Source organism: Punica granatum, chromosome 5 (assembly GCF_007655135.1).
Source record: "Punica granatum isolate Tunisia-2019 chromosome 5, ASM765513v2, whole genome shotgun sequence".
NCBI lineage: Eukaryota > Viridiplantae > Streptophyta > Magnoliopsida > Myrtales > Lythraceae > Punica > Punica granatum.
In genome coordinates, this window is record NC_045131.1 from 7456649 (window position 1) to 7481132 (window position 24484).

General features: G+C 39.8%; 5 protein-coding genes across 10 annotated transcripts; 3 read left to right on the plus strand and 2 right to left on the minus strand.

The window, feature by feature from the left end:
* Positions 1-137: 137 nt before the first annotated feature.
* On the minus strand, positions 138-3049 carry LOC116207982 (serine/threonine-protein kinase STN8, chloroplastic). Its single transcript, XM_031541134.1, has 4 exons — positions 2307-3049; positions 1599-1772; positions 1076-1480; positions 138-672 (listed from the first exon to the last, which is right to left on the minus strand). The coding sequence occupies exons 1-4, from the start codon at positions 2892-2894 to the stop codon at positions 325-327; spliced, it is 1515 nt and encodes a 504-aa protein (XP_031396994.1). The 5' UTR covers positions 2895-3049; the 3' UTR covers positions 138-324.
* Positions 3050-3165: 116 nt separating this feature from the next.
* Positions 3166-5763, plus strand: LOC116207983. 3 transcript variants are annotated; one of them, XM_031541135.1, is made up of 7 exons: positions 3166-3830; positions 4206-4286; positions 4467-4541; positions 4925-4969; positions 5055-5144; positions 5258-5359; positions 5457-5763. In XM_031541135.1, the coding sequence occupies exons 1-7, from the start codon at positions 3309-3311 to the stop codon at positions 5637-5639; spliced, it is 1098 nt and encodes a 365-aa protein (XP_031396995.1). In that variant the 5' UTR covers positions 3166-3308; the 3' UTR covers positions 5640-5763. The 3 variants fall into 3 exon arrangements, with proteins under 3 accessions (XP_031396995.1, XP_031396996.1, XP_031396997.1); XM_031541136.1 differs by having other exon boundaries at positions 5285-5359; XM_031541137.1 differs by lacking the exon at positions 4206-4286.
* Positions 5764-6059: 296 nt separating this feature from the next.
* LOC116207985 lies at positions 6060-7448 on the plus strand. Its single transcript, XM_031541138.1, has 3 exons — positions 6060-6655; positions 6774-6860; positions 7201-7448. Exons 1-3 carry the CDS (start codon positions 6209-6211, stop codon positions 7303-7305), a joined length of 639 nt encoding a protein of 212 aa, XP_031396998.1. The 5' UTR covers positions 6060-6208; the 3' UTR covers positions 7306-7448.
* A 4882-nt stretch (positions 7449-12330) lies between these two features.
* Positions 12331-19965, plus strand: LOC116206678 (phospholipid-transporting ATPase 1-like). 4 transcript variants are annotated; one of them, XR_004156759.1, is made up of 8 exons: positions 12331-15258; positions 15520-15823; positions 16111-16891; positions 17079-17202; positions 17651-17870; positions 18236-18694; positions 18792-19049; positions 19747-19965. XR_004156759.1 is itself a non-coding variant. In XM_031539475.1 (8 exons), the coding sequence occupies exons 2-8, from the start codon at positions 13479-13481 to the stop codon at positions 18988-18990; spliced, it is 3867 nt and encodes a 1288-aa protein (XP_031395335.1). In that variant the 5' UTR covers positions 12331-12795; positions 12910-13478; the 3' UTR covers positions 18991-19049. The 4 variants fall into 4 exon arrangements, 2 of the variants coding, with proteins under 2 accessions (XP_031395335.1, XP_031395336.1); XR_004156758.1 differs by lacking the exon at positions 19747-19965 and adding an exon at positions 19153-19668; XM_031539475.1 differs by lacking the exon at positions 19747-19965 and having other exon boundaries at positions 12331-12795; positions 12910-15258.
* A 199-nt stretch (positions 19966-20164) lies between these two features.
* LOC116206679 (WRKY DNA-binding transcription factor 70) lies at positions 20165-21913 on the minus strand. Its single transcript, XM_031539477.1, has 3 exons — positions 21552-21913; positions 21203-21307; positions 20165-20943 (listed from the first exon to the last, which is right to left on the minus strand). The coding sequence occupies exons 1-3, from the start codon at positions 21902-21904 to the stop codon at positions 20502-20504; spliced, it is 900 nt and encodes a 299-aa protein (XP_031395337.1). The 5' UTR covers positions 21905-21913; the 3' UTR covers positions 20165-20501.
* Between the last annotated feature and the right edge of the window lie 2571 nt (positions 21914-24484).

Genomic DNA, 24484 nt, shown 5'->3' on the forward strand with positions numbered 1-24484 from the left:
AAATTGCCCATGCATTCTGCGATAAATTACAACTCCGGCCATTGTTCTTATCCTTTGCATATGCTGCTTCAATTGGATACATAGTCTAGCGGGTTCATAAGACCATGGGAAATTGCCCATGTAGTTAAGCAAATGCAGACACAGAATTCTCCGATGCATTATCGAGGTATTCACTGATCCTGCGTGGCCACATTCTGTACATTATGAGTTGGAGTTCTCCGATTTTTTACTCATGAGTCGGGTTCTCCGATTTTTACCAAAAAATTGAATGTTCAAGCAATGGCCAAAAAAGAAAGATATTTACTCGCAATCACGAGCAGCATCTTATTTTGTGAAGCTCAACTTTGAGAGCACTGCAGCTGCCTGATCGCCACCCAGTAGAAAATACGGGTGCCTAAGTGCAGCAGCAGCCGATAATCTTCCCCTTCTCAGGAAACCCCTCTCGGAGATAAGCTTAGTTGCCAAATCCCATCCCCTGCCAGAATCGAGCTCGAGAATTGTTAGGTCAGGTCTCAGTCTAGTGGACTTTCTCCACTCGTCCAGGTCGTATCCGGCCAATCTTATCTCGGTGTTGAAGTTCTTTAAGCCTGCCGTGGAACGCAAAGTTGGGATTGCCATTTGGAGCAAGACTATCCCCGCCGAATACATGTCGAACAGATCGGGACTGTTTAGCTGCCACCCAAAATAATCATATGGGAACAGTTTGTTATAAATTGTAAGCAGCAAAATAAACTAGTAACAGAAAGTTCCAGAAACTTGCTAATGATACTGTCGCAAACACGAGACATAGTTCTTAGCATCAGATCAAGCTTTCAAGAGACGGCCGACACATTGAAGGAAAAAATGAATGAACTCGAAAGATCCGAATTCAAAATACCGAGTATATTTTCTTGTCGACAACAACTGATTTTTCCCCCTTTTCTTTCAAATGTAACCAAAGACTTTTTCTTGCAAAATGTGATGAGATCTATGAAGAGTAACGCTCTGGTTTGTCTTAAACGAACTCAATGAAACACACAAGATTTTCTTTTTGTTTCAGAATTCACAAAGCAAAGGTGGTAATTAGCTGCTATACCTGCCACAGAATAGGAGAAAGAAATGCCGCTATTGGCTCAGGAGGCGGGCTAGGTGTCTCTTCCGGAAGCACGTACAGTTCGGGCGGGCAATAGTCGGGATCAAGCAAAGTACGATTTGGAATATAGTTTTTCCCGATTCGGAGATCTGTGGCTGCCCCGAAGTCAATGAGCTTAATTTGCCCCTTCTTTGTGACGACCAAATTGGCAGGCTTCACATCCCGATGAACAATTCCTGTGGCATGGATCTTCTTAAGGGAAGTGATGATCTGACGCATAATCTGCTTGATGATCAGTGCATTCCGCTCAACCGAGTCCACTCCTTGCAGGACTCGTCCAAACATGATCGACTCTAAGTTTAATGGGAAATTGCGGTCTTTCATGTAATCAGCAAGGTCCAGATCTCCCTAACAGGAACATTGTCTCTAATTAAGATGGAAACTTCAAAAGCAGCAAAAAGTTCTTGCTTGATGCAGATATGTGTCACATAGGAAGTTTCAGTTGGGGTAACTTGGAAAAAAATACCTCATATTTCCAAACAAGCCACTTCCCGCCCTTGGTGAACTGCGAGTTTGTCATGTCAGCAACAAAACTTCCAAGAAACTCAGCACAGGTCTCAGGTGCTGCCCTTGAAAGCCGGTAATTGAACCACTCCTCAAAATCTCCACATTCTTCCGCACCTTGGACTCCGACCTTCACCTACACCATAAGTGCAGATAAGAAGCAGAAATCATTCACTTGTACGCTGCAAACAATAGGCAAGCATGAATCAGTAGGTCCAATTGCAGAATCAGTTGACCAACATGAGCTTCATCTATCGGGAAACTTTACCGCTTTACCCGAAACAGAAGCTGCACAATACGAACCCGTCCATCTTACCCAACCATTTCCAAAGATAAGCCGTATTGCAAAAGAATATGGCTAGTGCTCCTCCAGTTGCTGAGCTCATGAGAAGCATCCTAAGCACTCTTTTCAAATTGGCACTTGATATTTCTTAAACCACTCCGTGATGAAAAAAATTCTACTATCAACCAACTTGTCAACAATATGTTACTGAAAGCACAATATGCAAGTCTCGGGAAACCCGGAATGGCAGAGTATTCCCAAGAATGAACAATCATTGCCCAGGATTTCCTATTAAGATTTTAATTATCACACTGGTCATTTTCCTAATATAGAGACAGATTAAACAAATTGAACAGCAAGAATCAAGGAAATCCGGTGCCCGCCTACCTTCTTCAATATGACCTTCTGCTTGAACCTCTCATCAAACTCAATGCCCTTCTTCCTCCCTCCTCGTCCCGAAGGCCGCATCTGCACCTTCTCCTCGGGCCTCACGTTCTTCGGCACAATGACCCCAGAGTACACCACCCCGAAGGACCCTTCTCCAAGCCGGTCCCCGATCAGGAAATCGCTCCTCTTCAAGCTCCTCCGCCCGGTCAGGCTATCTAGGACCACCTGCAGTGGCGCAAAGACATACGCGTCGATCGCCCCGACCAGCACCCCAGGCCTTGCTGTCAGGTAGACCCACGTCAGCCCTCCGACCACGAGGAACCCCCATCTCTGGACGTCCGGCAGGTCCTCTGTGAGCCTCTGGAATTGGGCGAGCCCGGTCTGGATGACGGGGAGATGTGACACCGACTCCCCGTCGAGAATGTCCGATATGCCAATGCCGCCGGGGAAGACGTTGCATTTCAAGCTGAGGGGGTGGAAGCTATTGGGCGGCCTGATGGGGCCAGGGAAGAGGAAGTTCTTGGGGTTATGCTGCTGTGCGTGGATGAGTGCAGCTCTTGCAGTGGGGAAGAAGGACAGAGACGCCATGGATGCTCTGTCTAGCTTGCTTCGCTATGCCCAACTGACAGGTCTGTTGTTTTTTGCAGAGGTTGAACTTTTGCCACGTGGCGGGTCCTTGGTTTATCCTCTGAGTAAGGAGTATATGGTGAACAAAGCAAGCTGCAGAATCAGGGGTGCCCATGAATAGTAAATAAAAAGTTTGGGGGATAATTCATAAATTCAAGTAGTAGTGGGGAACAGTAAAAAGTCAAAACAAAGTCAAATAGTCTAGATGGCTGCCACGTCATATTATCCTCTTCGTCGATGATGGAGCGCCCGCCATGTCTGACGTCTCTTCACTGTCAGCCATGGCGGAGAATCCTCAGAGAGAGGCATGATTTTGCTGCGTCTTCTTCTTCTTCTTCTTCAGTGCAGCTGAAGCTTCGAGCTTGAGGTCCTACTATGTCGGACTGCGTTTCCTCGTCCCCTCTGTCAATCTCCATCACTCGGCAGCTGGGGATTAACTCTGCCTCCAGTCGCATTCTCACGGCCTCTCCACGCGGGCATTCCCAGAACGGGATAAGCTACCCAAAGCTATCTTCATATCGCAGATGGTCTATTATCCCGTCCGCAGGTGGTGCAGCGAAGAGGAGCTCGGCGGACGGATCGTACAGCGAGCTAGGGTTCAAGACCGACGACCCCGGAGGTGGGAGTTTCCGCTCGGGAACGAAACCTAATTTGGGCTCGGAAGAGCGGGGCAGGGCCGCTGCAGATGGCGAGGAGAAGGCCAGTGGGACATTGCCGCTGAGAAACGCGGAGGATGGGGATTTGGTTCAGGTCGAAGGGAAGGGAAACGGAGAGGCGAAGATGGGGAAAGGGAGGCAGGTGATGAGGAGATCGAGCTTGATGGCGAAGCAAGTGATTAGCATGAGCTCTGCTCTCAGCTTGGGTTTTGTCTCCCAGCTCTGGGTGGACACTGCCACTGTGAGTGAGATTTTTCTTATCTTTGAAGCTCGGAGCAAATTGGTTATTCGGGAAAAATCATCTCTTTTCGAGAGTTTAGCTCGGGTTTTGGATTTGGTTTATCTGCTAAAACTGGAAAAGTGTGGTCTGTTAAAAAGAGAGATGTCGGCAGGAATTAGTTCCGTTTGAGCTCGTCCAAATTGCAAGCTATGATCAATGTTGATTGTTTTCTCAAGCTATATTTGATTAGAGCTGTGTGAAGCCATTATAATTATTGCCGGAGCTGTCATGATTCGTGCTGTAAACCGTTGTTAGTTTAGCTATTTATTCTCTTACAGCAGTTTCACCGACTGCAAAGAAATGTGATATGGTTTAATGAGTCTATTCTTCATTCAGTGGATGGTCGTGATCGTAGAAGTGAGATCGAATTTGCTTTCTGGTGAATCAGAACGGTTTCTTCTGGAGGAAATTTGCCAGGTTCCTTTTAATTGCTTGTTCCTTGTCTGCATTGCTTTTTCGCTGGATTGGGATTATGGACATCTCATCTTCTGCCACCGTTCATTGGAATTTCGAGCTTGTCAATGTTCATTGCCTCCAGAGAATGTTCACCCAATAATCGTGATTTGGTATCTTGACCACAATTATTGTTGCTTGCAGGTTGGTGATGTTGTGCTCGTTGAGAATGAGAATGTATTGGAGAATGAACTGAAAATGCTTGGACTGGAGACGCTGGTACATCTTCTGCTCTGCTCGTTGCTAATACAAGAATTGCTTGTTGTCAAATGGAGAATGCAATTCCAGTTATTCTGGTCACACCTCATGCCCACCCTAGGATTTCTGTTCCCTTCGTTATTTGTTTATTGTGGAGATTACTAGTCGGATCCCCTGAATAAACTATTATGTAAATTCATAGTCATCAGACATTGTACATGGCTAAATTTTGATTGCATTTCTCGGCTTCTAGGCAAAGAAAGTAGGTGGTCGGGTCTAAACTTGGTTTTATCTGGACACTTGAAATGACTCTTTTTGAGTGTGATCATTTGGTAGTTTTTGCTCGTGATTGAGAGCCTGAGATGCGAGTATATTCATTCATGAATGGAACTACTTTTTGTTAGGTAGGATATGAAGTTGTAACTCCGGGTAGGCGAACGATTGGCAAGGTGAGTTCAAATCATCCAGCAAACGCCTCATGTTCCAGTGTTTTACCATCACGTACTAATTAATCTCTTCTTTACATATCTCCAGGTTCGGGGATATACGTTCAACATTAATTCAGGAGCAGTTGAATCGCTTGAGCTGGACTCATTTGGAATTTCAATCATTCCCTCGAGTCTGGTAGGTGAATTGAAATTTTGACTAGAAAAAGCATTTCTAGATTTGGCATCTTCTCTGTTGAATTGACTTATAAAATGCTTATATGATACGATGGATGCTATTCATTACTCCAGGTGAGTACCTATGCTTTATTTCTCCAGGATGTACTCGAAGTAGCTTCTGACCGAGTAGTTGTGCACGAAGCCGCAGCTTCACGAATACAAAGGCTGACAAAGGTACGCTTCGAGCTTAATCATACCCGTCAATCATGTCTTTCCCTTCCAGTGGCGTGGTTGATTCGGTTTTCTTATCGAATCATGCTTGCATATGCAGGGTTTGTGGGATAATCAGAAGAAAGTGAGGACCATGGATGAATTTGATGAATATTCTGATTTCGAAAAGCCAGAAAGGTCATCAAAGGGTAGGTCTACACGAAGAGGCTTCAGCAGTCGGAAATTTCATCCTACAGTTGGAGAAACTGAGGATGACTGGGATCTTCCGATGGACTTCTTGTGAACATTCATGTAAATTTGATCTGCTCGGCTCAATTTTCCGGACTTGCCGATAAACACCTTGTACAGATTGTTTGTGGTGGAGTGCTTGTTTGTGTTGCATAAAGGTTCTGGGTTTAACATGGTTATTAATCGCATCATTCCACCCTTATCCATCCTATCCGAAATATGCCAGACCACTGCAACATCTCAATTGGGTCATGACCTAATAGCAAAGCATCGAAATGAGTCGGTCAAGTATGACTCAACTGCATTCACAGCTCTATGATGGGCCACGACAGAGCTGATGTTCGGTCGGTCTCGTGAATTGGCAATACTACGTACGGCGGAACATCGGAGAACGACTGGCGGCCATGAGCAAACCTCGGAGCGAGATGGAGCGGGTCCGGTCGGTGTCATGGGGACATAGGAAAAGCAAAAGGGAAAAGAAGAAAAAAACAAATTCCTTAGTTTATTCAAAGTAGCCGTTTCCGCCTGTCTCCATTTAAATTCAAACCTCTCAGAGGCCAATTTTTTATACTCTCTCCTACGTCTCATTCGAGCGCACAGTACAGACAGATTCCACTTCACATTATGCATATGCCTCAGCCTCAGTGTAGAGCTCCCGCAGCCGAGAAGCTCCGGCCGAGCTCCGGCCGGAAGCCTCTCCAGCCGAGGAACTCTCCGGCTACTCCGATCCCCGTGCTCCCTAGATCCAAGCCAAAGGGGGACCTTATCGAGATCTACTCCGCAACCGAATCGAACAAGGAGAACCTCGTCCTCGCCAGTCCCATTCCAGCTTCTCCGGCCAAGGTCGAGCCCATCCTCGACTCCTCGCTCGCGGAGGAGCTCAGCGCTGTGAAGAAGAAGCTCGAGAGGCTGAGGTTGGACCGGGAGAAGACCGAGCAGACGTTGAGGGAGCGGGATACGTTCCTGGAGGCGCAGATGAAGGAGATCGAGAGGAGAGGGGAAGTCCAGAAGACGCTCGAGATCGAGGTCGACCGGTTGTACAGGCTGAAGCAGCTGCATATATCGTGCATGGTACGTATTGACAGAGCTGATAAAATGAAATCAAGTGCCCCATTCCATGTTGTGAATCTTGAATTTTCGGGAACCTTTGCTCATTGCTGATTGCATATTTCGTTGTTTCGGGAATCAGAGGGTGTCTCCGATTCGATCATTGAGGGAGAAGCAGCAACATAAGAGAACTACCGAACTGCAGCCGGTCTCGTTTTCATTCTCCCAGGTATAGAAAAACAGATTTCTACAGTTTTCTATGTTCATGTTGGATAGAAAATGAATCAAAGAACGGAAACTTGACCAAGGGAACATAAGGGAACTTCTTGTTTCCAGGCGTTTTCTCGTTTTTTCCAGCTAAAATCAGATGAAAAACCACCGAAAATGTGAAAACATGCTATGATGAACTAAAATATGAAACCCCATTCTGGGAACAGAAAATTCAAAAGTGGAAAATTCTCCAATTATAAAAAAATGGGAAATTTTTTCTTCATTAATTATTTTCTCCATTTTTCTTTTGTGGGCAAGTGATTGATTTTATTCTTCTCTTGTATTTCAAATTTTTTAAGGAATTGAAATCTGAAGAAATGGAGGAATCTGTGGGCGAGACAGCGAGGGAGGCAGAGGCAGACAGTCCCTGTTCTATTTCTTCAGAATCACTCATCGAGAAATGAAGAATTGTCTCTCTTTCTGTCTCTACCTCTGTCTAATTTTACTTGTCTTTTTTTTTTTTTCCTTGGGATAATGTTCCAAAGAAAATTATAATGTCTCATTGTAATTTCGGGCTCAGAATGAAATGAGAATTTTTTTTTAGAAATAAAGAATGCTGCAATCATTTTATTCTCTTATTCTTGAATTACATCATACGTTAATCTTCATTAGATTAGAATCATGGGTGATTCTGAAGGAGGCCCAAGTTCATCGAAAGATCTATACTAATATTGCAACCGATTCGGTAGCTTTCTGAGTCAAGAACATGCATTCGATGGATCAAATATGCTGAATATTAATTGAGAGAAGGAAAAAAAATCGAAACTTTAATTAGATCATAATAGTTCATAAAGTTTTTCTTTATTTATGTAGATCTAGTTAGTTAGAATCAATATAATGATTGGATTAGCAAATGATGAATGAATGTGTATACAGTGAACTAATTTAAGATCTCTAGATGTTATATTTCAATGTTTTGGATTGGGATACATGAACTCACTGATTTGATGGTTAGTCAATTTCATGAGATTGTTAACCTATTCCAATAATGTAAAAAAAAAAAAAAAATTGTAACAGTAAAAAGATAATTTGAATGTTTCTCTTCCAAGGAAAGCAAGAGATAATTTGAGTCGAGAGTATGCAACCAACTAGTAATGAGAATACGGGGCTACATCAATACATTTTGGGAAAAGTATAAAAACTCTTCTTATCATTTGAGCTTGAAACAAATTGGATCTGTGATTTTTTTTAGAAACAAATAATACCATGTGATTCACTTCGTGAGACATAATGAACCTTACAGTTAATTTTTTTAATCACTTTTGGTCCTCAAACTTTTCTTTTTGTATTATTACCCTCAAACTTTCATTTTGTTTTTGTAATTTGATCCTAAAATTCGAAAAAAAAAAGAGGGGGAGGGGCTTGGGCCGTCGATCGGCGACCTAGACCTCACCACCGAGATTGTGGACACCCACAGAGGATGTCGAAAACCTCGAGGGTGGGGTTGGGGTCGCTGACCGACGGCCCCAGCCACTTTCTTTTTTCTTTTTCTTTTTTTCGAATTTTAGGATCAAATTGAAAAAAAATTAAAAATTTTGAGGGTAATAATGACAAAAAGAAAAGTTTGAGGACAAAAAATGACTAAAAAATCAACTGTGAGGTTCATTATGTCTTAAGAAGTGAATCACATTGTGTTATTTATCCCTAAAAATATTACATGGTCCAATTTGTCTCAAACTCAAATCATAATGAGATTTTTTTACTTTTTTCCATACATTTTTATTGGGAGAGAAATTCAAGATTAAAATACTTCGTCCCTCATTTGAGACAGGAAATTTATAAAAGAATGGACTTTGCTTATTTTAAGAGGAGAGATTTTCGTCCGGATAAAACATTTTTCTTGGAATGCGACCAGCATGGAGTAGATGTCCCATCGATAAGATATTTGAAATTTTCTTAACAGATGACAACTGGCCAATAATTCCTTTCTATAGAGTTCAAAAACTATATCCAGCAAAAAATAGAGTTCAAAAACTAAGCTTTAGTTTCAAAATGTGATATGATCTGTATATATATATATATATATATTATACCAAATAATAAGTGCTAGTAGTAAATACTATTAATATTTTTAAAATAAATATTCCAGTTGATCTACATAAACAATAAATAAGTATATTATACAACAAATAAGCTCATATTATATGTACGATTCTACGTATAGAATTAAAATATTGATGATTTAAAGTCACTTGTTTTTATCAAATATTGTCAAAGAGATTTTAATTAAGTATCATAAATGCGATTGTCGTAGAATATTATTTTTAAAAACATTAATTTATTCCATAGACATTATTAAAACATTAAATTCACTAAATTGGTGAACTTGTATTGATATAAAAAGATAGTGATTTGCGGTGCAATCTCCCTACAAAAGAAGATATAAATCGAAATAATAATTCACATATATAAAATTATATCTCACCCTATAAAATGATGACATAATAGTAAATGTCTCTGTTAAATAGGGATAGAATAGTCAATGATGATAGAATAGTAAATGTCTCTGTTATATAGAAGTTGAATTATTGTAATTCAAAAAAATATATCTAGAAGAAATATTAAAAAAGTATTCTTATCACTTTGTTATTTTATAAGCAATTACTATTTTATCGTTAAATAAATATAGATAATTTTAAAGAAATTAACAATTATTAAAGTTTATTTATTTAATTTTAATAATCATCATTAACCTTATTAAATTAAATTAAATCTCCCATCAAAGTGATTACTCATTTTATCTAAAATTATTCAAATTTATAAAACTTAATTTATGAAATATGCTTGAGAAAAAAAGGCAATTGAGAAAATATAATGTTAGAATTATATAGACTCTGATTATTAATCTTTCTTTCATTAACTAAAAACTACCAATTCTATATTTCTGCGATTTTATAATTATTTTCTTATAAATTGAATTAATAATTGAGATCATGACTGTAAAATAATTTACATGAATTATTTACTTATGAGCTCTAAAATTAAAATTATCTAGCGTGTAAAACATAAATTGATAATGTTAGAATTATCGTATTAAAGTTTATATTGTGTAAAAACATATAAATCAATATTAATAATTATGTTAATATCTAACATTTCATAATGAATTTACATAATAAAATATAAAATCCGTGCAACACAAGGATTTAATAGCTAGTTAGTATAAAAGGGAGAGAGTATTAAGAAAGGCATACGGTAATTAACAATTTTCATCAGATTTTAACCTTTTATTGCCTAGCATTGAAAATTATACCAAATGGTTTTATAAAAAAAATAAAAATTCTACCAAGTATCATATAAAATGGAACACTAAAAAATTTTGTCCATAAAAAAATTCTATATAGATTGCAAAAGTTATTACCTATTTTTTTAATATGTTATTAATAGATAAAACAACTATTCTAAGAATTGTTATATAAATAATATACAATGAACAAATATGAAAATGAAATTGAGTACTTTTGTATTATATAAAGTAAGTTGGCTACATTTTGCTATAATTGCCATTAATAAATGTGACAGTTATTCTAAATAGTATTACATAATTAATATATAATAAATAAATGTGAAAAATGGATATTGAATAATTTTAATTTGAATATATTCAATTAAACATTTATATAAATTATCAGAAAATCACTACATACATGGACGTATGATCATTTAAAAATAATATGAATTTAACCCTTCAAATTAAGAATTTCGAACGGTACTATATTGAAAAAATGTGTAAGATGACATTTGTATATCTAAATTAAATACCTGATATATATATATATATATATATATATATATTAGCGACTAATAAGTATGCCATCCATATTAATAAAATAAGTAGTTAGAAAATTGTTGAGTATAATTTTCATTTAAAAATAATTGATACAGGATTTAAAAAATATATATAACAAGTACTAGTCAAACAAAATTATATTGGCATATAAAACTTAGAAATTATATTTCTCAGAAAAAAAATATATCAAAAAATTTGTAAAAATAAGTTTGCATATTTGAACTTAACGCAGATAACAATCTCGTAAAATATAGAAATAAATATATAATGAATATTAAATATGATTATGAGCTGCAAGATTATCACTAAAACGTTTTAATACTAGTCTAAATTAATGTACTGGAAATTATTGTTTGAAACTAGAAATTAATTATTGAAATTTTTATTATTCATACAAGAAGAAAATTCATCTTAAAAGATTATGAAAGAGTTTCTATATGTAACAAATCTGTGCAATGCACAAAATTGGAAACTATTTTCCCTAAGAAATTAAGCTTTTATTGTATAAATAAAATCTTTCTGTAGTAAAATATATAAGTGAAACGTCTATCCATTTAAGTTATGATTCATACAGCTTGCAATGAGAATTTCCATGTCTAACTCTTATTCACAGCCTTCCTTCTCGGGGGGCATTTCATATGATAGACAATGTTCAAGTTGTCATGAGTCCTCACATCGGTTAATTGGAATGTGGAAATATGATTTAAAATTTTCAAGACCTCGAGAAAGGTTTATACAAAACACGCGTGACTCGTCTTATAAACTGATTAAGTTTCTAATATCAATAATTAAGTTGCTTAGCTAGCAAACCTGTAACCTCGACCACTCGATGGATATATAATCTCCATTATGGATCAGATAGTTCGAGGGGATGGCCCTATTGTTACGCCGGTGGTCGGTAGCATATAATTACGATGCTTCAAAACTTTTACTCTTAGATGCATGATTATGGTAGCTCCCCACACATCAGACTTATTTTACCTCCCGAGGTCTTTTCCTAAGGCAATTTTGAGAGCTCAAGCGAGCCTTTTTTGAGCTCAACGGACGAGAAATGTATCATTATAAGTTCAATACATGATTGGTCCCATACATAGATCTACATCGTTTTTCAAATTTTATAACAAGAATGCTAAATCCTCCGAACTAGTTTGCGTAAAAATCACCACCATTAATTCAAAATTACACATAGATATATATAGAATAACCTCGGAGATTGTGTAAATTACAACTCATACCATTGTGAGTGAGATGAATTAGGAAGATTTTTAGGTTTATTATTACGATGATATAACAACTCTTATTATAGACATATGATACGGTTGGTCTTGTCGGCCTGAACTCACAGAACGCAGTTTTCAGGAGCGATACTCATTTTTTTTAAATAAAAAATATTTTAGTTGCTAAAATATTTTTTTTGGATGAAAATTTTAAAAGCTAAAATATATTATAACATTTACCTTTTAGTTAGTCGAACCGGCTCGATTGGATTAAGGATTAATTGAGATCCAATATATTATAATGAAATGTAATAGTAAATCTAGAGTAGAGAAATAATAGTGACACTAAAAATGAAAAAGAAAATGAAGAAAATCCTAATAAGATTTCACAAAAATAGGGAAAATGTGAAATAATTTCAAGGGGGGAGGGGGGAAACCAAGAATCATGGTTTACCACTCGTCCTTCCCTCCCTGTCTGCTTCCGCTGGACACGCTCTTCATGGAATCGATTCAATCCTTCCCAAAATCTCTTCCCCCTCTCTCTCTCTCTCTGTACCTTCCTCCGACGAGCCCTAGCTCCAGCCCCAGCCCCAGCCTAGCCCTAGTCCTTTTCTCTTCTCTCTCCTCCTGCCTCTGATGAGGTAGCCCAGTCCATTTGATCTCTCTGCTGCTGCTGCTCCGTTTGCAGAAGAAAAGCTGATCTGATGTGATGTAATTCAGATCCCGCCAGATCTATCGACTCCTCCCTGGCAACCCCTCCTGCCATTTTGCCATGATTTCGCATTCAGTGCATTGAATCCCATCTCTGATCCGCCCGTTTCCCGATTCCCAAAACCCGGTTTTTGATCAATTCTCCCCCTTCAACCCCGTTTTGGTCTCTCCCTAAGGTGCGTTCCCCAGTTCCTGTGTCCGTTCCGTTGCCCATTTATCGATGTTCAGACTGAATTACGGTTTTCTCTGAGGTACATTTGGGTAAATTTTGTCTCATTTACTCCTCTCAGTTTTGGCTTGTTCTCGGACACCCATATACGGCCGGTGTCACATTTGTCTCAAAGTCAGTATCTTGTCGACATTTGAGTGAATTCGAGCGTCAGGAACAGTTGGATTTTCTTTTTGGGGGGTTGCGTCTTTGGGCCTCTGTGGTGCTGCTTGTGATTGAATCCTGAAGGGTCTCTTTTCGTCTGCAATAAGATTTTTGAAGGGTCTCCTTGGAAGCGAGGAATCATTATTCTGACGACAGGACAGGGGCTGGTCTATGCTTTTATGTGATTTTCACCATTCTTGGGAGGCTGAGGTCAATTATTGCCAGTTATCACATTGGGGGGGTGGAAAGACTATTGGGATAACGCCGTTGATAATCCAGTTTTCCTGAGCTGAGATTGCCGGTCAGCCATCTTCGAGCGAATCCTTGTCGTAGTGCCTTGGACTTGCGAGCTCCGAGGGGGGGGGGGGGGGGGGGGGGGGGGGGGGTGTAAGCAGAGTCCTTTTAAGATGTTTTGGCGTAGTTCTTTAAAGTAGAGGCAGTTAATGCATTCGGTTCTACCATGCGGTCGTCGGAGTTTTTTGATTTATGACTTCTGGGCAGCCATTGCTCTCTTCGTCAGATTCTGAACCTCCGAAGCGTATTAGGAGTATCGGCTCCTTCGGCTGCCTCTGCCGTGATGCTTCGCTCACATCGTCAAATTGCGATGACAATCAGACCAATGTGGTAGAGGTAAACGCGGAGCAATCAGAAGAGGAACAGGAGGGAGATTTAGCTCCCTTAGAATCTCTTTTTTCTAGGAATCCCCTTAAGCATCCATATCCTCTTGCGGCTAAGAGAGAGGTCTATTCGGCTGAGCTACAGAGTCACCAGCGGTTTCCATTGGCATGCCCCACGCTAGACCAGAAACGGCAGGTTGCGTGGGGTTCAATGGAGCTGGCTAGTTGTAACATCACTAATTCGGCGCCCCTTGGGCGATCAGGGGCTCCGTATATGGTGCAGGATAAGTCGGGCAAGTCTCAGAGAGTCCGGCATAAGAGCATGCAGTTTGAAGATAACCAGCTTTGTGAAGAGGATTCAAGGTTGATCTATATCAATGATCCGAGGAGGACTAATGAGAAGTATGAGTTCACTGGGAATGAAATTCGGACTAGCAAGTACACCATACTCACTTTTCTGCCTAAGAATCTCTTCATTCAGTTCCACCGTGTTGCATATTTGTATTTTCTAGCTATTGCTGCTCTCAATCAGCTTCCACCGCTTGCTGTCTTTGGGAGAACAGTCTCTCTTTTCCCTCTCCTGTTCGTGCTGTCTGTCACTGCTGTTAAAGATGGGTATGAGGACTGGCGAAGGCACAGATCAGACCGCAAGGAGAACAATAGGGAAGCTCTTGTGCTTCAGTCTGGGGAGTTCCGACCGAAGAGATGGAAGGACATAGAAGCTGGTGAGGTTGTAAAAATCTTTGCTGATGAGACAATTCCATGTGACATGGTCTTGCTTGGCACAAGTGATTCTAGTGGACTTGCTTACATTCAGACAATGAATTTAGATGGTGAGTCGAACTTGAAGACAAGATATGCTCGGCAAGAAACTGCCTCTGCCGAGTTTGAAGGGTTTTCTGTTTCAGGGCTGATCAGATGTGAGCAACCCAATAGGAATGTTTATGAGTTCACAGCCAACATGGAGTTTGACAGGCAGAAGTTTCCGCTCACCCAATCAAATATAATATTGCGCGGTTGTCAGTTGAAGAACACGGACTGGGTCATTGGGGTTGTGGTGTATGCTGGACAGGAAACGAAAGCCATGCTGAACAGTGCAACGTCTCCTTCCAAAAGAAGTAAACTGGAGAGTTACATGAACAGGGAAACCTTCTGGTTGTCTGTATTTCTTTTTGTCATGTGTTTTGTTGTGGCTCTTGGAATGGGGTTATGGCTTGTACGCCACAAGGAACAGCTTGATACGTTGCCATACTACAGGAAGAGATACTTCACAATGGGCAAGGATTACAAGAAAACATACAAATACTATGGAATTCCCATGGAGACATTCTTTTCATTTCTGAGTTCCATCATAGTGTTTCAGATAATGATACCGATATCTCTTTACATAACCATGGAATTGGTTCGTTTAGGACAGTCGTACTTTATGATTGGAGACAAGCATATGTACGACAGTGCTTCTGATTCACGGTTCCAGTGTAGATCTTTGAATATAAATGAGGATTTGGGTCAAATTCGCTATATATTCTCTGACAAAACCGGGACTCTGACTGAAAACAAAATGTTATTCCGGAGAGCAAGTGTGTTTGGCAAGGACTATGGGGATTATGAGCATGTGGGCGATTTGTTGCAGGAAACCAATACAGCAGGTATTAATTTTCTTTGATTTCCCGGTGGATTATCTGTTTTGTTCTTGTCATGGAAGTATACTTAACTTTTAGTTTAGTCTTGGAAAATGTTTAAACATTCACGTGGATTACAGTGGTAATTTGGCCTTAATGCTCATGTTTTATCCATATTTATTGCTTGGATTGGTTAAATTATTTCACTTGGGGTCGCGGTTAATTTAAAAGTATTGTCAGGTTCTGATTCACGTTCTCTTATAAGATCAATTTTGCCATCTTGCACAGGAGGAACTGTACATAGGAGGAAATGGAAACTCAAATCTGAAATAACTGTCGATTCCAAGTTGATGAAGTTGTTGCACAAAAAATCAAATGAAGAGGAGAGGCTTGCTGCACACAACTTTTTTCTCACACTGGCTGCATGTAACACGGTTATACCAATTATTCACGATGATATGGAAATGATTGAATATCAGGGTGAATCTCCTGATGAGCAAGCTTTGGTCTCTGCTGCTTCCGCCTATGGATATACTCTTTTTGAGCGCACTTCCGGGCATATTGTGATTGATGTCAATGGTGAGAAATTAAGGTAGAAAATCTCTCTCTCTCTCTCTCTCTCTCTCTCTCTCATAAGATGCTCTTTTATTGTCCCTACAACTGACATTTGGCCAGTTGATAGCTTATATCCAGGCTATTCAGTTTGTTAAGGAAAAGATGTAGTCCTTGAGGATGGACCTTCGTTTGAAAATCTAAGAAAAACTAAATATATTATGTAATCTGAACATTATTTGGGTTTTGACATTTTTGTTATCTCCATTGTGAGTTTTCATATATTTCATTGATGATTGCACTGAACTTTGCCCTAACTTGATGTAGGTTGGATGTGTTGGGGCTGCATGAGTTTGATAGTGTGCGCAAAAGAATGTCTGTTGTCATCAGATTTCCTGATGACACTGTGAAAGTGTTAGTGAAAGGTGCTGACAGTTCCATGTTCAGTGTCATAACAAAGGATATCGAAAGTGGTGACCACTTATGGCATGAAACGCAGGACCACCTGACACAGTATTCTTTGCAAGGCCTACGGACCCTTGTTGTTGCTGCTAGAGATCTTACTGCTTTGGAACTTGAGCAGTGGCAATGCAGGTATGAAGATGCCAGCACTTCTCTCACTGAAAGAGCTCTAAAGCTACGTCAAACAGCTGCCCTCATAGAGAGCAACCTTAGTCTACTTGGTGCCACTGCAATTGAAGATAAGCTCCAAGAAGGTGTCCCGGAGACTATAGAGTCCCTTAGACAAGCAGGAATTAAAGTCTGGGTTCTGACTGGAGATAAGCAAGAGACAGCAATTTCTATTGGACTCTCTTGCAAGCTCTTGATGACAGATATGCAACACATTGTTATTAATGGCAACTCAGAAGCTGAGTGTAGAAATCTTTTGGCTGATGCCAAGATCAAGTATGGAGTGGATGAAAGAAATGAAAACTTGAAACAGAGAAGTGGTGCAGAAAGTAATAATCAAGGGCTTCATTATGACACAAAGTCTTTCGAGAAGCCACAGTGGAACTCCGTCAAGGAGGAAAAACTAAATGCGCCGTTGGCGCTTGTTATCGATGGGAACAGTTTAGTGTACATTTTGGAAAAGGATCTGGAATCAGAGGTAGGATTCGTCCAGCCTCTAATTAGATTTTGGATAATTCTCTTTGTACACTTTCCATTTTCATTGTGTGTAGCTCTTCTGATTTTTTATGAATATAGCTGCAAATATTGGCATTTTCCTTTTTTCACTTCGTCATGTATATTATTTCTAAATTGCATTTTATAATGTTCTTGTTTTCCGTCAGCAGCTTTTCGACCTTGCAACTGCCTGTAGGGTTGTCCTATGCTGTCGTGTTGCCCCATTGCAAAAGGCTGGTATTGTTGACTTAGTCAAAAGCCGGACTGATGATATGACGTTGGCTATAGGTGATGGTAAGTTATCTCCTGATACTCTTTCTTTGCATTTGCGCTTTTAACTCTGGCTCAGAATTTTTCTGCTTGGATTTATTTACTGTCTTTCCTGATGCATCTACTTCTCAATTCAATTATGTCTATCCAGAAAGCTTTCAACTTCTGTTTTGGGTGACAGGGGCCGATGCAAATTTGTGTCTATACAATGAAATACCCTGGCTGAACTGAATTTCTAAAACTCAATAACCAAAAATTAATTCCTTATGCAGATGAATACACTTGGAATTAAAATCTGGAAATACTTTAGTTGTAGGACTGGAAGTCATGTGGACTTGTGCATGAAAATTGACTTTAGTTATAGACAGCAGGTTGGGCATGAATGGCTTCTCGTGTTACCATGCAATGAATGCGTAGTTCTTATTTAAGAGAAAAGAAGAAAGCTTTATTCTCACTGCTGACATTCTTATAGGGGCCAATGATGTCTCAATGATCCAAATGGCTGATGTTGGGGTTGGAATATGCGGTCAGGAAGGGCGACAGGCAGTAATGGCAGCAGATTTTGCTATGGGACAGTTCAGATTTCTGAAAAGACTACTTCTCGTACATGGTCACTGGAATTATCAACGAGTTGCTTATTTGGTTCTCTACAACTTCTATCGAAATGCTGTCTTTGTGTTGATGCTGTTCTGGTATGATGAACTTCTCTTACTGCAAAACCTTTTCATGCTGTTATAGTATTGTTTCATGCTAGATGTCTGTCTAAACATTTGCTCTTTCTTCACCAAATGACCCTGATTTTTCACGAAAATGTAAGAATTTTCTACTTCAAATTCCTTCCGAATATAATCATGGAATAGTGTTGCAGTATTTGATCATCTTTCAATTGTATCATGTTCCATTTTTTTTTTTCACTAGGCATTTGCCCTGTACTTTAGCACTAGTTGAAGGAAAATGAATGTTAATGTGTCCCGGCTTCTCCATACTGCATGTATGATCATATTTCCTTGAATAAGCAATCTCATTTGGTGTTTCTTTTGTTCTGGGGATTTTATAGGTACATACTATGTACTGCCTTCTCAACTACATCCGCCTTAACAGATTGGAGCAGCATGTTTTACTCCATTATCTACACATCAGTCCCCACAATTGTTGTTGGAATTCTTGACAAGGACTTGAGCCACAAGACTCTCTTGCAGTATCCCAAACTTTATTGTGCAGGACACAGACACGAGGCCTACAATATGCGCCTCTTCTGGATCACAATGGTAGACACACTATGGCAGAGTCTTGTTCTTTTTTACGTGCCTGTGTTCACTTATAGGGAGAGCTCGATTGACATATGGAGCTTGGGCAGTTTGTGGACAATAGCAGTGGTTGTCCTTGTAAATATACACCTAGCGATGGATATTCAACGCTGGGTAGCCATCACTCATGCAGCAGTTTGGGGTTCCATAATCATAACTTATGCCTGCATGGTGGTATTGGATTCTATTCCCGTCTTCCCAAATTACTGGTTAGTCCTCCCAAATAGTAAATTGTTTTTTGCACTAATATACTCAATTATCTGGCGAGCCCTTACTGTGCCAATATACTCAATTTATCTCTTTCAGGACAATCTATCATCTCGTTGGCTCACCCAAGTATTGGATCACCATTTTGCTGATAATAGTTGTGGCATTGCTTCCCCGCTTTTTTCTCAAAGTGTTAGGACAAATATTTTGGCCTTCGGATATCCAAATAGCCAGAGAGGCGGAGGTTCTAAAATGGCCTGGGCACGTCCAACCTAAAGGGAAGCAAGCTTCCACTTGACACCTTCCCTTTGGTTTGCCCTCTAGATTCCTATTGAGCAATGTCGCTGCTATTTAAAGGTAAGCATATTCTCAATCTTATTTTCCCCCACTTTTTTCTCTACTATGTCGGAGATTGTCTCCATCCCCGTAATTCCCTCTTTCATCATGCTGCATTATGCAGTTAGATGCTGGGCATAAATGGTTGCTGAAACACAGCATCATGTAAAAGAGTGAGTCCTTAGACGAAAACGTTGGGGATGAGAGGGACAGGACTGGGGAGAGTTTTGGTTGGGCATTCAGGAGGATCCCGGTCAGGAAGGGAAGTGGAAAAGGAGGATTAGGTATTTTCATTCCAAGGAGATTGTTAGGGCTGGACTGACTTGAGTCAGAGAATAGGTCATTATAATCTGTATCATTCATTGTCGTGATTGAAGGGGTTTTCGAGAGAGAGAGAGAGAGCTGAGGAAGGGGGGAGAAGACGAAGATGAAGATGGAACGCGAAAGTATATAATAGTTTGTGTAAAGAAACAGGCTCGGAAATTCTTTCTTTTTTCTTTTTAATTTTATAACACGATGAAATGGAAATGGTAAGTCTTGCGATCGGTGGAGATAACACTGGAATCTGCTGTAATCCATCTCCTGTATATCATGTTCCGTGATTTTTAATACGAGAATGTAGGGTTTCTTCCATTTGTTAGTGTGAGCCTCATTCATTCTCTCCTAAGTCTCTACGGCGTCATCCTTCCATGTCGGAACGATCTCTGCTTGTCTGCAGGAGCTTGTCCCAGATGGTACCTGAGTTCGTTTCATGGCCTTAGCAGGGATGAATACGATCTGTCGTCTTGCATTTCAGTGCGAAGTCATTTTCCTGCATTTGGATAGGTACGAACCGATGAATATTCCAGCAATGACTTATTCTACTAAGCCCATGTGAAAGTAATGCGTGACGATGACTTTGCATCAATTATCATCGAGTGACAATAGCCACATTCTATACCCCGAAAGACCAGCAACGTTGTCTGTTTTGAGACTTTTCTTTGATCTCGCATAGGATGGAGTACGTCTCCGATTCATCTTGTCGAACCTCTTGATCTGATTTCCATGGATCATTATCAATAGTGATGGTCAAGGATGAGAATGAACTTACTCGCTTCTTTACATCGAGACAGCTAGTGTAGATCGGGTGGGCGAAATTTTCGTGAATCGGGCTGAATCCTTTGCTCTCTTTCCATTTGGAAAAGTTCAGGACTAAGCTCACTTGTTAGGAAATTAACTGAGAAGGAAAGTAAACACAGGATGATGGAGATCTGAGTTCGATTTTGCTAGGGATTATGGGAAGCAATAAATTCTCCCAAATAGCCCGACGCCCGATCGACTAAGATGGCGTGCTTGACTCAGGCCGAGAAGGAACTAGACGGGACTTATATACGAGACCCTGACTAATTCTTCATCAAGAAAAAGGACGTATGATCTGCAAAATCGTATGATGAGGTGGGTCTCCTGACTCCATATTTCAATCTGAAGTGACCTTCATCGCCATGGCCCAGAGCTATTGGCATAGCAGTCATACATCAACGCATCATCGAAACCAACATCGAAGTGAGAGCTCGACGTCGCGTTCCTGTGCTCGGAATCGGGAGTGGACGATAGGACTGTCGGGTTTGGTGAGACGAGGTAGTCGGTTGATGGCAACTTCTTCAGGGTACTGACGACAACGCGACTCTGGGGGCCCTCTCTCAGGTAGGGACAACAGTTATCCTCACCCGAGCCATCGAAGCTGAGGATGAAGGACGAAGTCTCGGCAGGTTCTACGAGCGAGTCGATGACGATCGGAGGAGACTGGAAGAGGGTCTTGCAAGTGTGGCGAGTTTGGTATGTGGTCTTGTACATCGGGGGATCGGTCGATATCTTTTGGACTTGCTTTGTCGCTTGACATCCCTGATCGAACTTATGAGTGCACCTAAAGTAGCTCCTGCACATAATTCAATAACAAAAAATTAAATAAATACCATATAACAAGTTCAATCTTATTAGGAGGTCATATATTACACATAATTTAGTTCGATTCGATGCATAAATGACTCTTTTTTTTCTTAATGCTAAGATGCGCATGATTATGAAGTCTGAGCGGTTAATTTGCGGATGATAAAATATCAATAAGTTATAAGGTTGGGTATGAATCTATATATATATATATATATATATATATATGTATGTATGTATGTATTTACCTAGGAAAGTCCGAGTTGAGAATGGATTTTTGGCCGTATTTTCTCCACGCATGCCCATCGTCCGCCAGAGCACTTGTTACTTTCGACCAAGTTTCTGCACTACTCCTGCCCGATACCATCTAAATAGTTAGTATAAATCGATCGATACATTATCGCTTGAATTAAAAATAAAAAATAAAAAGATTCGTTTTACATCAGGCAAAAAAAAAAAAAAAAAAAAAACCGAAAAACGATTCGGATGAAAGAATTTGAAGGAGAGCAACCTCGTTTTCAAATCGTTTCCTCTCAAACGTTCTTTTCCATTATAGTATAGATGTATATATATCATAGATCCGGTACTACGTGCTACCTTCTCTTGTAACGCCCTCTCCCATCCTCGTGTGTCAAACTACTCTTGCAGCTATCCTCTGAATTCTCGGACTCGATTAATGTCTCCGACGGTCCGAATTGGGAGCTTTCGTTGCAGCTCATCATCGAGACGGTCTTATTCAACGAGTCCAGGACTTTCCCAAGAAGATCCTCAGCCGACCGCGTTGATTGATGATGATCATGATGGTGGTTGGAATCGGCACTCAGCAGACCTCGGATCAGCTCCCGCACGAAGCCTTGGCCGCGGAGGAGCTCCTCCACCACCACCTGCCTCCGGTCTGCGGCGGAGGGGGAGCTGATCTCCGGCCAGGAATCCTCCATCAAGGTATGCATGTATGTGTCTATGTAATCCGAGTGATAAATTTTTATAGGGGGGGTAGAGGGGGACTGGGGTCCACGCCACATGCTTGCGTCGGACGTGGAATTGGAAGATGCTACGAAAGATGGTGCGAAAATTCCACATATGCACTGTTTGGATTTCAATAAGTTTGCGTGAAATGTCCCCACGCGCCCGAGGTCTCATCTTCCTACACTCTCTCCATATCTATCGAAAATACTAAAATGGTTCTTTTCTTGGGCTATGTATTATCGCTATGACATGTTTGTACAATTGAATTGATGTACTTGAGGGGCGTACTGTAATGAAATTGAATATAAAATTCTCTTAATTTCAAGTTAAATGGCTATTAATTGTTATTGTTCTAAATTCTCTTTCTTGATAACAAACATTGACGAATAGATGTACTTGAGGGGCGTACTTTAACGTTTTACCTTACGAAATTGAATATAATATCTCTTAATTTTAAGTTGAATGACTATTAATTGTTATTGTTCTAAATTCTTTTTCTTCATAACATACATTAACATTTGTTGCCTATAAATTATAAAGCGCGCTTGCAGGATACGCGGTCATTGGAGCGATTGGATATCTTCTGCCAGTTCAAGCTGACGTCACTGTACGACGTTGCTGGTATTGCATCATCACTGAGCTCACCTCTCAGGTATCAAATTCTATTCCCTACTTGATACCTGCCCGATATCAAGTTTACCGGTCTTTCGCTCAAAACGAAATCTTGAATTCGATTGCTGTAAGTGAAAAAATTATTATTAAAAGAGTTTCACATTTTATTACCGATTTGGCTTGAAAATAAAATGAAATTGTTGAACTTTTGAATGCTAAATAGTTCGACAAAAAGAAAAACCTAAATGATTTTTTTTTCCTTTTGTGATTTTCTTGAGTTAATTACCAAAAAAGCAGGACCTTTACATTTTGCTCTTAAATATAGCATGATATTTTAAAAATAGCGTAAAAATGCACGAAATTTATATTTTTTCTTAAATATAGTATATAAATGCGCGACATTTGCCTTTTTTACTAAGTATAGCATGATCTTTAAAAAAAATACAAAAAGGCACGATCTTCTAGTTCAGCTGCGATTCTAGAACGGTTTCAATTATTTGTTAAATGTAACGGTAACAACTAATGGCGCCTTGTGGCACAACATGATTAGACGAGTGGGTTCAACATATTTTTATTTAATTAAAAATAATTCTAAAAATTAAAAAATTAGAAGAAGATTTTTTTTCTTAAAAAAGAAACGAAAGGAGCGGATTGTAGATTGCGGGGGTACAATTGGGGCCTCCACTGCTGAAATGAAAAAGCCCCAAATTTCTGAGCTCTTTCGATTCCGGACGATGGGTGTCCCGATTACAACCACCACTCGCATAATTGGGGTTCTGCTACGGCCGGCGATCCCAATTGGAAAATGGTAGCTACCGCACGTAGCCAGTATCGTCGGCCCCTTCCCTCTTTCCTCTTATTAAGTTGAATTCCCCTTTCTTTTATTTTTTTCTTTTATTTTTTTAAATTAAATAAAAACACGTGGGGTCTACTCGTCCAATCATATTATACCACGTAGCATTGTTAGCTTCACATTTGCTCTTATCGTTACAATCCGATAGAATAATTAACACCCATGCTAGATGCGCAACTAAATTTAAAAGTTGTGTCTTTTTTATACTATTTTTTAAAGGTCGTGCTATATTTAAGAAGAAATGCAAATGTTGTGCATTTACGTGTTATTCTCCAAATGTCATGCTATATTTAGAAAAAAATGTAAAGATGGCGGGTTTGTTTCATGGTTTGAAAAGACGAGAAAGACTCCACCCAATAGAATAATGCCACTGTAGATCATTAATCGATGCCTTGATTTGTAAAGGAGAAAGGTTGCTTTCTGGCTTTGTCGATAATAGAGACAAAAGTCGAGCAGGTTTAAGTGAGTGGTTGGGCTTAAGAACAAAAAGGCATTAATTAATTATCATTATATTATGTTAATCGATCTAATTTGAGTACTGGGGTCAATTAATGGAAGTTAATAATCTGCCTTGTCACGTGGAGGTACATTAAATTGTTGTTGCATCGATTCCCTCACTTCTCGCTTAGTAGTTGACCGTCGATATAATATAACATTTGAGATATTAACCAACTAATCATAGAACTAATGTTAATAATCTACACGTGCAATAGGTATAAGCTAGGTGTTCACGAGAGTCATTTCTTCCTATGGTGTCATGCTCACGGTCCAACATAGGGAATTTTATCGGCCGAAGCCCGAGCACCCGGCCTTGATCGCGATCAATAATAAGTAGGTTGCTCCGGTCCCAACAATTGAATCAAATCTCTATGTATTCCCAAGTTTTAAGAGATGTTAATTGGTCTTTGTATTGTCGCTCGGTGGCAGCATGGCTATGTCGGATATTCGGATTTACGAAGTCGAACTTGGGACCTTAGCGAGCATCTTATGAATTATTTTGTACGAGAGAGAAGAGAGGCTATATAAAAATCATATATGGGTGGCACAACGATGAACAACCCTCTTGACGCTGTCAACCATTCTTAAATTAAAGGCCCAT